General features: G+C 36.0%; 1 protein-coding gene across 2 annotated transcripts in view; it reads right to left on the bottom strand.

Moving 5' to 3' along the window:
- Positions 1–13,223, bottom strand: part of ASAP2 (ArfGAP with SH3 domain, ankyrin repeat and PH domain 2) — an 87,816-nt gene that overhangs the window by 56,255 nt on the left and 18,338 nt on the right. For both annotated transcript variants that reach the window (XM_062573013.1, XM_062573014.1), the window contains exons 2-3: positions 6,888–6,960; positions 2,870–3,015 (exon numbers count right to left, since the gene is read on the bottom strand). In XM_062573013.1, coding sequence (XP_062428997.1) covers positions 2,870–3,015; positions 6,888–6,960 — 219 coding nt within the window. The remainder of the gene's footprint in view (positions 1–2,869; positions 3,016–6,887; positions 6,961–13,223) is intronic.

The raw sequence follows: 13,223 nt of genomic DNA, 5'->3' as shown, positions 1-13,223 counted from the left end.
ATGAAATAATTTAAAATTCTGATGCCTTGATAAGTCCATGAAAAGATCAACGTCTTCAGGAAACCTTTAAGATGTTAGGAGAAAAAAGAATTTAAAACTTTGTTACAGTAGAGCAGCTTTATAATGACTTTCCTTTACCTTACTGAAAACAAAGATTAAGGAAAATCTTTTTGCAAAAGCACTTTAGACCTACAGCTCTAAATGCCACCCAAGCCAAGCGCTGACAGAACGTATCAGCTTCTAAAAAACAGAATCAAAATATATGACAAAGCAAAACCTGACAGTAGCCCTAAAGCTTTGCCAGTGTTAATAGCTTTGGCATCTGTTCCAGTCTGAACGTGTCCTCTCACTTCCTTGCACATTTCCCACTCATTTTAGCTAAAATCTTTTGGGGAAATTAAGTGCCCTATGAAACTTAAGGGGTAGATCTACCTAAAAAGAACATCTTTCAGAAGGTTTTTAAATAGCAGCAGGTTGTAATGTCCCTGACTACAATTCTGATTAAACTATTTATAACCGAAGCATGTTGAGCGCTATGAAGAAAGACTGCAGGAGAAGCATTAAAAAAAAAAAAAAAAAAAAAAAAAGCTTAAAGTATTCAGAGCTGCTTATTTCACAACACCATAGGAATGCATGGGACTTGTTTCATGTAAGGCCATGATCACAACAAAAGGAATCCAAAGTTATTTCCAACTACTGTATAGTATTTTTTATGCTAGACAGCTCCCTTGCAATCTCTTAGAAAACTAGACTTAAATCAGTGAACTTTTGAACAGATTTTCAAAGTGACCAGAGTTACAATTTATTCCATTAGTATTAATTTCTAATAGGTAAAATTAAATAAAACCATTGTTTGGTTTAATAATTCTTATAAATAAGATTTATAATCTTATAAAAGAATGTTATTTTCAAGCAGTAGAAGTTCATGAGTTCTTTTTATACATATTTCTTTTTAGACAGAACTGTTTTCCTAAAAAGACATCAAATTCAGGGAGTATTAGGTTCTTCTATTTCTCCCATTTTTCCTTGCTAGTCAGGAGAAAACAAAAATCTTCAAGTCTCAACAATATGAAGCAAAACGAGAACCTTACAGAGACCTTTCCTTCACCAGTCAGTATTAAAGAGGAGAGAAGGTGTCTTTGCTAACAAAATACAATAAAAAACATCACACCATGTCCATATGAAATTATTTTACACTTCAAAAATAGAAAAAAACAGAACCACAACCTGTAAAAAACAGAAGACAGCTACTATCATGGCTTATCCATTTCTTATGTGTATAAAATGAAGCAAAACCACATTGTTGATAGTGAGAAGGCAGAACACAGCAGCAAAAAGATTTAGAAATATTTCTTTGATAAGACACACAAAAAACTCTGCCATGGATAGCTTTGCATAAAAAGATGCAACTGATGAAAAAATTCTCACTAGTCTAACCGGTGCAAGCACAAGACACTTCCTGCAGAAAAATATTTTATCTTCAATTTGCTTTCAAATTTGTAGAAGAAAGTTACTCTTTTTAGAAATATTTTGCAAAGAAAGCACTTACTATTTTAAGAGAATAAATTGCTTTTTGGTAAAACTGCTTTTTTTCTTTTTTAGCTTTTAAAATACAATACATTAAAAGGGTTTTCTGCAGCTTTTAGTAGATTGCGTTTTAAAACTATCTAGACATCACATTTTACAGATTCATTTCTCTAATGAAGTCACCATTTGGCAATTAAATATGATAGAGAGTTGTTTTAGTTAACAGGAGGTATTAATTAGAAGACTACTCAGGATAACTGACTGACTCACACACAATAAGGATGCCTCTTATGATACAGAATCTCAGATAATATTTGTATAACTGCAGTTGTACAAATCAATATGACCAACATGAAACACATTTCACTGCTGATAAACACATTTAGGGCTAGATTCTCTCTCACCAATATCATGATTTGGTAAAAGGAGAAGACGGCATCAGGGAGTGATTGGGACTACCTTAAATCACATCAGCTGGAAACATTCCCCAAAGAACGGATTATGACCAGCTGGCTGCAAATCTTTGTCTAGATTCACAAAAGCATTTAATATATCTATATCCCACTGATTTCACCAGACAGAGACTTTTAAATGCTTGCAGGAATCTGTATCATCTCCAACCTCTCACTTCCAGTTTAAAAGTTCTGTAGCTCCAAGTAAATTTGGGACTCACTTAAATATGGAAAATGTCCAGCTAGCAGGATACAGTTCGAATCTTTTCTATTTATGCTCTCTGATTAATGTGAAATCAAGGCTGAAAATTCTCCACCCATGATTAAAATTCCTGTTCTTCCATATGGCTCCATCCCATTCGGCTCATTGAAGAATGCTTTTAAGACTTACTGGCTTCAATTGCAGGATTGGTCCCTAGTGGACACTACTGTCACTATAGCATTATGTTTGATATTTCCCGACTCTTCCCAGAGAGGCAAGAAATTCTCTCTTCTGGGGACACTAAAATCCCTCTTGATAAATACAAATGGAAAGCGTGAAAAAAAATAAAAGAAACATGAACACAGAGGAAAGAAGTTGTGTTTTTGTAAGTTTGCATGTATGTTTTATAAGATATGTTAAGTGTTTTGTTGCGGGAAACATAAAGCTGTGGGAATTGCAGGAAGGAGTTTTTTTAATTTTTGAAAGTGTAAAAGCCAAGGCATGATGCATTTCCTTAAGCCAAGATTTTCTTTTTTAAAAAACAGGGGCCACCAAAACACAAATTGTCCTCAACATGAAGACTTCCGGTAGTTCAGAAAGTTAATCAAATGTATGGGAGCAGTCTATATGTATTATCTGTTGTAACAGCATTACAATTTCAACATTTTTTCCTCTAGGTAATTCTTACCAAATTTTTGAAGAGTGCAGTTAACTCCTTTGTAAACACAGAAAATTTTAAAAATGCTGTTCCCAAATCTGGGTCATCCCTGCAAACACAGTTGCCTCCAAATTTCTCCAGTGCTTGTGTGTACTGTTCTTCATTTTCCACATGAGCTTCAAAAAGAGCAAAAATGAAAATATTGTCAATAGGTAAGGGATTACAAAATTTGTGATTTAATACATTTAAAAAAAAAATACCATTTCTTGCTAACATGTTCACTTGTCAATAAAAATTATTATTTAGATTTTTACACTGTCATGCTACAAGTATGAATTATCTCACTAAGTCTGGCTTGTATGTATCTACCCACATACTGCACACAGGACAATCTGTGTCTTCAAAACAAGACAGTCATCTGAGAAGTATCCAGTTTAGAAAGAGAAACAGTATTTTCGCACCACACTGGGACCATATAATTCCCAACTACTATAAAGAACTTTTAGTCTTTGATAAGCTCGCAAATTGCAAATGTGGCACACTGAGCAAAGAAAAAGAAGGGATCAAGTGCATCGCTAGAGTCCCAGATCCCTACAGTAGCAGAAAATACATCAAAGGCGACACTTGGGTCATTCTAGGAAACAGACTACATGCAACATCACAGAAGAGGACAAAACCTGTATTTGTGTTAGCCCTCTGATTTAGTAACAAGGATCTCAAGCAAATCCAACTAGTCTCCATTTCCAAATGGTACACAGCTTTGGTTCATGAAAGCTCGATTCCTTTCTGAGACAACCAATGCAAAAGTTCTGCCACTGAAGTGCTGCAGTGCTTAATGGAGATTGTAGGTTCTGAATCGCTGTGTAGGCTGCATCAGCAGAAGTCATCCCTCGCGCACCTAACAGTTTTGCTTTTCAGAAAGCTTTGCACTACATATGTTGTGTATATATGCAGCTCAGGGGATAAGATGAAATGCAGGCTCTCCTGATTCAAGTACAATGGAAATCTGAGAGCCTTAACTACTTTAAGATACTGATTCACTCCAAGTACACTGAGTTACTTGCTAAGGCAGATGAACAAAAAAAGTCTCCATCAGTTTGATCTGAGGAAGAAAAAAAAAGATTCCTGAACCCAAGCCAGTGACTAAGTTATGCCTGAGCACATGGGCAAAGCACACCAACCCAGCACCTGAGAAAGTCAACACCAAATTATGCATTAGGCTGCCCAGTTCTCATTCTAGCTGTGCCCAATTTCCAAAGCTTCAAAGGAAGTCAGAAAAAAGCATACCCTAGAAACCAAAATATGTATGCCTGAGAACAAAGAATCTTTTTTAGCCCCTACCTGAGACTAGTAGAAGCCCTGAAGATTATTTTGAGAGGATTAATCTGTTAGTTCAAACAAGTAACAATCCAATTTCATTTTAAGCCCATGTGTTAATGTATACAAATTTGATATTCAAAGGATTCATGTTGCAATGTCCTTTCTCAGTATTTCTGATTTAGTTATAAAGCCCATTTGATAACCCATCAAATGCCAACTTCCAAACAAGCTTGCCTGTTCACATCCCTCAACAATTTTATTTAGAAAGCAATTCAGGAACTTTATTTCTCCAGTAGCTACAAATTCTCCTTAATTTCCAACAAATGAGACTAAAACTCTACACAGTAGTAGTATAACATCATGTAATTAAAGACTGTCATAATGTACGTATAGAATTGAAGTTACACAAATAGCATTAATTCTAGAGGTTTCTACCTTGAATGCTTGGAGTCTAAAGAAAACTGAATAATTATGTGCATACTATCAAAAAACTAAGCACTAGAATAACTAACTGTATGCTAGCGTAAGTATTTCTCTTCAACATCAACAACAGCAGCTGAGCACTTATCAAATCTTCTACTGTTTGAGCTATAGGATGAAATAAGGATGTACATCTAATACTACTGTGTGACATATATAAAACTGAACAAGCTTTCAAGGAACTGGCACAGACAATACAAAACAGGTTTTGGCAGGATCTAACTCCACTCCAGCTACTCATTAAGGTGAATTACTTCCATACTGCTTACTGCATCCAGCTTAGTTTATTTAATCATAGGTCAAGATGGAGGTTAGGGCATAATTCATGTAAGAACAGAAGGAGGTTGCTACTGTGAGAAAAGATGATGAATGGGCTGCTAATGTTAACTGTAGCCAGAGGGACAATGAGCAGTTGAACTATATTTTTCCTCCAGAAAACAAGAGCTTTATATTCTGCACAGTATCCCCCAAAACTAGGACTGTGCTTCTGGATCTATGTACTAGATTTAAAAAAAAACAAAAACAAAAAAACAAAACAAAACAAAAAAAACAGCAGTTCAACAGCAGCTCTGAGATATGCCCTATGCAGAACATTGATGGTTGTTATTATACCAATATTGCTGATTGAACTGGTGCTCCGGAAGTCCTTCCAAAGGAGAGGAAATGTTTTGGGTTTTTTTCATACTTTCTAACAAACCTGGATGGAACGCCCCCAAAAAACGTTCTTTTCATCCTTTCTGATGGATTTTGGAAGTTTTCCTACAAACAGAAGCTTTGGAATCTATCTAAATAAGATCTGAGCAAGGTTTGTTTGGGCGGTTGATGGGTTTTTTGGAGGGTTGAGTAAGAAACCAAATTATGTACACACTGGAGTCATTATCCAATTCTCCATAATGGTTTCTAAATTCACACACACAAAAACCCACAACAGGTACCGTTAGCACACACACAAGCTCTACTAAAGATAACAGTAACTGTATTCTTGTGAGTGCAGGGCCACAATTTTGTTCTGTGGAAAAAAACTTGAAGTTCTGGCAAGTGGCCAGGTGATATTTCTGCTGGTGGAAAAGATGTCTTCAAACCTTTATTGTCAAGACTGGGCATCACGAAATTTAAAAATTACAGAAGGTAGTGATTTTAATGAGAAAATATAGTGAATTTCTACAATGTCCTAATAAGAACATTGATTAAGAGGCATAGTCGAGCACCCCAAAATTAGAAAATGTCAGAATAAAGAGTGCCAAACAAATATCTAAAAGGTGACACAGCTCCAACTGAATCTTAAACTGAGCCCTGCCCAATCCAAACGTAACAGCTTCATTAGTTTAGGCAAGCAAGAACTTCCTTTCAATAAAGCTGGTAAGAATTAGATCACAACAGGACTTCTCTTTATAATTTTTTTATCTGAACACCAACATGCCTAGAAGTTCTGTCAGATATTGGTAGCTTTCCAAGATTTTGTCAGCCCTGTCCACTTTGCATACAATATAGGTTTTGTTAGCACTAATTGCTATGAACTGCAAAGTGAGAACAAAAGCCGCTGAAATGCTGTTTCTTATTGCTGCTGATCCACAAAAACAAAAGCTTCATTTATTTTGTCAAAGAAGAGAAACATAGAAAACTCCATGAGATTGGAGCACATACAAAAATGCACAAAGTAATAGTATTTTTATCCTCCTTGTCGGAGATCTGACTGCAAGTGTCATGACAATAAAAAAAAAAAATGTACTTCATCAACTTCCTCTTGTCATGAAGTTCTCAACATATGTAACTGGAAGTCACCAGTAAGGCTGAGGTTTCACAAGACAGCAGTGCCAATGTAACTTCTAATTGCTAGCAAAAAGGGCAATTTCATACCTCCATTGTCCCCAGCTCTAAATCATATGCCTTCTCATTGCAGGTACTCATCTAATTTCATGTAAATTGATTGATGCAGAGCTTTATGTGAGATCAAAATCTCATCTAAGGATCTGACAACCACCAGGGGTGGCAGAAGGAGGACATAACCCAGACCTGAGCAGAGCATGATTTCCTCATTTAGTAGCAGGAAGCTAGTTAGCTACGTTCAGCTGCCTCACAAGATTTCATCCTTATTGACCTCACTGTAATGCCACTGGTTCAAGACTGCTATTTAAAATACTAATTTTTCTTTTCTCAGAGTTACCCATTTCTGATTCACTAAAATGATGCCCTGTTCAAATCCTCCAGTTTCACCAACATAGACTACCATGAACTATGGTCTACTTACCCAGACCAGATATGTTTATAGCTTTGACTGATTTCTTCATTTTATAGAGAACAGTTCGGTCAACATCCAGAGCCTAAAACAAAAGAGAAAGATTAATGTGAATAGTGGTTCAACCTCTGGTGAGTCTGTGCCCTGGAAACTTCTGTAATTATAACACTTATCTTAATTAATTTTATACCTGTAATTAATACCGTGATTCCCACCCCCATCCATATAACTTATCCCAACCACTAGTCCACAAAGTTTTATCTTCTCTCTTTTGCTCATGATCAGCATCCCTTTTACTCAGCACCATCTAGTTTTATTAATAGCATTATATTCCAAAATGAAAGCATTTACACAATCTTTTTCCTTCATTAAATTATTAAAGAAGCTTAAAAGGGTTTCAAACCCACAGCATGTTTTGACATTGCTGAAGAAACAAGCAATGTCACTTCCCTAGGCAGAATATTAAAGAAGGAATTTAATTTTGGTTTTCGTGGATAATTTAATTAATTACACTCCTGGCCATATGAATTTTCTGACTGCTGTGCTTAATAAAATAGATTGTTCATCTCTCAAAAATACTTGTTCTTTCACACTTTTTATTGCTATGCAAAGCTTTCACCAACACAACATAAAATTCAAGTTTAAGTTCTGTCCAGAATATTCAAGTACTGACAACCAATTCCTTTCAAACAAAAAAAGTGGAAGCAAGTAATCATTACTAAATTTGAGTAAAATATGAGTAGACCAAAAATGTAAAATTGTTCAGTAACAGAGAAGCAGAATTATGGTTATCCAAATGAAGTTTTTAAAAAAACGGGAGGAAAACTGCAAGAAAATTTAAATATGACTTCCATAAATTATGGTGTCTTTAGGCCTGAAGAGTAATCCTGAAAACTACGGATTATATTACATCAAGAGCTACTTAGTATGATACATGCTACAAAATAAAACAAAAAGCACCGAATTCATTCTAGCTTTCAAAAGATTTCAGTAAATTACACCAGCAATGAATTTGACCTACTGTTATTTTAATCACTTGTATCAGTCAAGCAATACATAAAAGTTAGTTCTTAGGCCTGTTTCTGATTATTTTAACATACTGAATATAAAAACAAAGATTATCAATCATATTTAAGACAGTATTCTTAAAGTGAATTAATTCAGACCACAAATAGCTGGGAAAAATCTTTGCAGCATTTTATGGAAACCAGAGTTAGATGCTGCCTTCATTAACATTACAGTGTCAAGGTACCACTATACCCAGGACAAGTTTTACCTCTAGTGACTTAAGAGTTCACATTGGAACTGTATTAGCAGGAGAAGTGCTGAGTCCTTCTTACCTGGGGTTCTGAAGTACAAAGCAAGGGAAAAATCCCTAAGAAAGCCTATAGAAGTCACACAGAGCTTTATTCATCCAGTTCAGCAATGTGAACTGCACTCATTAAAGCAAATTTGTAGACAGCGCAGTCTCGAAGGTTAAGAATAATGACCCGCCTGGATGGAAGCAGGCGACGCAAACTACTTCACTGCGTATAAAGGTGATCTCTAAAAATAACCTCAGAAAAGCACTCTTCTGATGAGTTGACTACAAAGGAACAATAATTTCATCAAAGCCTGCAGCACAGGCCTGTTACCCTCCTGGAAACCAAGAGAAAGGAATGCCTCCAATTACAAGCATTACAAGTAACAACTCAAATGAGAAAGATGATGGCCAGAGACTTAAAGTTATAGGTTCAGCTCCCAGATGAGTCTCAGATTTGTTTGTGCTGTTGATAAATTATTTAATCTCTGCAACTCAGTTCTAGAAAAAAGACACGGTACTTCTTCAAAAAAAGGGCAGTATTTCTACAAAAACAGAAAATTGTTGAAGGATGAATGTACGAGACGAATTACGAACCCCTCATACCCCTGAGGTAAGGGTTCTAGATTGATACCTTCAAAAAGTTTGCCTGTAACTGCCTCAGTTAGAAAGCACAGACTGTCAAGCAAGGGAACAGCTTTTTCCTCTCCCCAAAGATATCATTTTGGTTTGTCAAAATCTCTCAATCTACTCCCACTTTGACTGGGATTATGGAGTAAAAAAGCAAAAGCATAAGACACAGCACAGCTTGGGTCCAGCAAGAACAACAGCTAGCATCACCGCCACACTGGCAACTGCAAACCCGATCTCTAGCTATCTCAGCCAGCTGGTTCACGTAACAACTGAAAACAAGGCTGACAAGGAAAAAAAAGATCCCACAGACGGTACTGAGGACAACAGAGCAACCAAATCCTAAGGCCAAAATTTGAGAAATATGTTTTGGGCTGCCAGGGTCCTCCCTTCTTCCCCTTCCTGCCTTCAAGTTGTGACAGTACAAGTGTTTGTGGGGCTGTGTGGTAAACCACACAAGAGAAGCAACCTGTGTTTAAAATGATGCAAAGAAAAAAAAGGTTATTTTTCAGCTCGGTCAGCTTTCCAACTCTGGCTACCAGGAAGCCCCTTAATACAACACAACATAACTGAAAGGACAACGGAAAAACAGGAATGAACAGGGGGAGAAGCAAACACAAGTGCTCCTGCTGAAGAACATTTCTGATCAAGAATGGGACAAATGACTGCAAGAGTGAAGCAAACGCTTTTATTATCCTGTTAGCTCCACTAGCTGTTTTTCCTTAAAAACAAACAAACAAACAAACAAAAATCTGTTTTTCACTACATTAGACTCAATCTTTTTTTCACATTTCCATCACGCACAACAAAATCAGGCTTTGTAAGTTCAGTTTGTCTGGAAACTGGCACCATCTTTCTGTGCTGATACCTGAGCACAGAGTTTGCAGAATGCTGCTGATCTGAAAAACCCAGGGAATCAACATGACTGAAACAGGTTAAATATCACTTTGAGAGGACACTGGCTTTGTAGCTGAGGTCTTGGCTCAGCTTCTATTCAGGTAGATGATCCTGTCCAAATCCATGGAAAACACAGAATAGTTCTCCCATCAGCAACCTGTCCTGCTTTTGAGTAGAGCCAACATGGACTTGACATGTTATCTCTTCCCTCTCCCACTCAAAAGAAAAAAAAAGAAAAAGAAGAGAGTGAAGATTTGAAGTAATTCATGACTTACAGTATTCCATGCATTTATACTTGCTTGTGAAACTTAAAGAATATTGAAATTAACAAAATGAACAGATTGTCACAAAAATAAATTATGCTTCATTCTCTGAAATTATCAGAGATTTATTGCTATTAGTTGTTAGGATTAATAAGGGGAAGAATCAGTAAAGACTATAAGGTCATCTATCCAAGGGCAGAATACATACGTGAACTGGGAGATCAGTCAGAAAAAAAATAAGGATAGGGATTTCGATTTACCAGACAACTGCAAAACGACCACAAAGTGTCAAGGCGATATAATTATGAAAAACAAAAATATGACCGCATAAGAGATTTAATTCACAAGGAAACAAAAGAAATTACCAAAAGTTACATACTCTTCGAAATGCTCTCACTCTATAAAAAAATAGAACTAGTACAAAAAAGGTGTGGGTTCAAAGCCTTGGTCTTACCAGCTTACATGGTTCTGTCTGAACCACTGGATACTTGATGCTGATAAATACTTATAAAAAAGATTACACTCGGAAAATGGGGAGGCAATATAGGTGATGCTTTCATCTATCAAGATGTGAAATAAGGAATGAAATAAAGTTTTTCTTGCACTGCTACAGTTTTGAAATTAGATTATTAGGAATAGGCTGTGGCAAATTTAAAATCAGCTAGAGCATCCAGATAGCTAAAGGGAATCAGCACGTCCATTACACAGTAAAGATTATGCATAAATAAGGAGAAAAATTACTTGAAATGTAGGCAGAACAAACCAACTTCCTGAAAAGAATCTCATGATCCCCAGTAACCCAAAGATGTGTGGTCCACACCTCACCTAGAAAACTAACGACGCTCAGGATATGTTTGGACAATATGATGCTGGTTGCCTGCATTCCATGCTTGCTTAGTTAAACAAATCTCTGTCTTGACAGACAGGTTGGAGCCTGGTCCCTCCTGAGCTGAAAGGGTCATCCTTGAACTCCTTAAGGGTAGTGACAAAGAGATAAAAAGAAAAAGGTGTAACACCCCAAGAAACATTTAACCTGAAACTAATGTTAGCATATGAAAAGATGAGTAAACGCTGTATATGAATGAACTGTAGCTAGAAATTGGGAAAAACAAGTGTGATTCTGGAAAGCCTTCCAAGCCTTCCAAACAAAGGGCAAAAAAAGATTCAGCCATTTTTAAGAGGAACCAAAATACATTTTTGAAAAATAGTATGTTGGTGCCTATGGTGGTAAGGAGTCAGACTTGCTCCCATAGGAAGTTTCTTCTAACCCTGTGTTACTTTGGAAAATATTTGGATAATGCTGCACAGAAGAGTGACCTATAAAATGTTGAAAAACTACACATCTCTAATGATGTATTTCAGCCTTGTTTGTAGACCAAAAATCAGGGGGAGGGTTTTGCATTTCTTGCTTTTTGTCTAAATGAAAGACATTGGACTCCTTTCACAATCAGTGATTCAAGAGTCGTCCCAGCATAAAAATTAAAAAAATGTTACTCTTCATCTTTAGTAATATTCTTAATATTTTCTCTTTCTTTGCTTTGTCCAATTCCTAGCACTTAGAAATCAGTTTAAATGCAGCTTTAGCACACCTCCAATTTTAATCTTGTATTTGATTCCACAAATATACACACACTACATTTATGCACACATCCATGTGCCAAAATGCTACCCTTCCTGATTCAGCTGCTCTGTGCACTCTCAGTATAACATCAAAAGCAGTGAAATTTAAAATGGCTTCTGATGTTGCACATTCTAGCATTTCTTTTTACTCATCTAAAATGACCAGTAAACCTCTCTGAACCAAAAGAGAAGTGACCACATAATTAATATGGTGGGATCATTTTGTCCTCTCATTTAATGTTTCCAGTTTTGACTCAAAAAACCCTTTCTCTGTTGCAAGACTGTTTATTTTGGCAACTGTTTATTTCAGCACAATATAATCCAAGAGGCCATATAAATTAGTTTCATGCTCCCACTCCATTCATACTGGTAAGTGTTCAGACTTCCCTCTTGTTAAAAAGTTTCCATAAATATCTTTGAGGTGGGGGGAGAAATCTGTACATATACAATGTTAGAAGTTACATTATTGTAGAATTGATGATATACACCAAGAACTAAATCACAAACTCCAGGTTAACATGACCTTCTTGACCATCTGACCATCCCCTTGTCAGTTCAATATTGCTCTGAACACAGTGTTTCTTATGCCTTCTATTAAGTTTCCTTTTATGTGAGAAACAGAATTCCTAATGTCAATCCTGGGGACTATTTTTCAGGTAAATTTATTTTTATATCAAAATCTATGCGGTGCTGCTGTTGCACATCTAGAGATGTTCTCTCATAGTGTTTGAGAAACAAATTTCTAAGGTCTACGACAAATACGCTATGATCAAATTGATGTTGTTTTTGTTTTCCTGACATTAATTTCAAAACTTCTAAATAAATGGCAATATTGGATTATAATACATGAACACTAGGAAATTAATTATCAAACTTAGTGCTCATATCAGTATTCTTCTTCAAAATTATTATCTAATTTCCATTAGAAAGGCACAGCAATATGATTTAGTTTGAAAACTGCTTTACATTACAACCTACAAGGAATATGCAGTGGAAAAGATTACAAGAGACATTCAAGTTTATTTGCTATAATTGAAAAATCTGATGTTTATTTGTAATTTTTCATTTTTTTCTTGCTGTATACTCAGTTAATTTCTCCCTCTCTTCAGCTACTATACATGATCATATAAACTAGAAAAACTAAAATTGCTCACATCGATTTTTTTAAAACTAGAATTCAGATTGTTTTTTCTAACTAGTTATTATTAAAATTATGGCACCATTCCAACTATTCTTTGGACACATTGCTAATGTATTTTTGACAGCTTGTATTCATTAATACAAGTGTTAGGTGTACAGAGTGCTACAGGCTCTGAGAATGGCGAAATAACAGTAAAGAAGTAAATGCACTTCGGAGGCCCATATATATTGACTGCAGAAGAAGCAATTCAAATCACTACACAAAGTTTAAAGAACTTCTGCGTGCCTCACTAGAATTTAGCAACAGACATTTCTGCAATATTAGAGAGGGGGGGAAAACATAACGAAATAAACAGAAAACACAGCTTCTTTCGTAAATGAACACTACAGTAGGGAGAGAAGGACTCACTGAACTATCTCAGATCAGCAGCAAAGCTTTTTTCCTCCTGTAGGAACAAGGTCCATTTTAACTTGCCAAAGGCCAATTTCACTTTTAAC

The sequence above is a fragment of the Rhea pennata genome, chromosome 3 (assembly GCF_028389875.1).
Source record: "Rhea pennata isolate bPtePen1 chromosome 3, bPtePen1.pri, whole genome shotgun sequence".
In the NCBI taxonomy this organism is placed as follows: domain Eukaryota; kingdom Metazoa; phylum Chordata; class Aves; order Rheiformes; family Rheidae; genus Rhea; species Rhea pennata.
The sequence above is the reverse complement of the archived record's forward strand: the minus strand, read 5'-3'. Positions and strand labels throughout refer to the sequence as shown.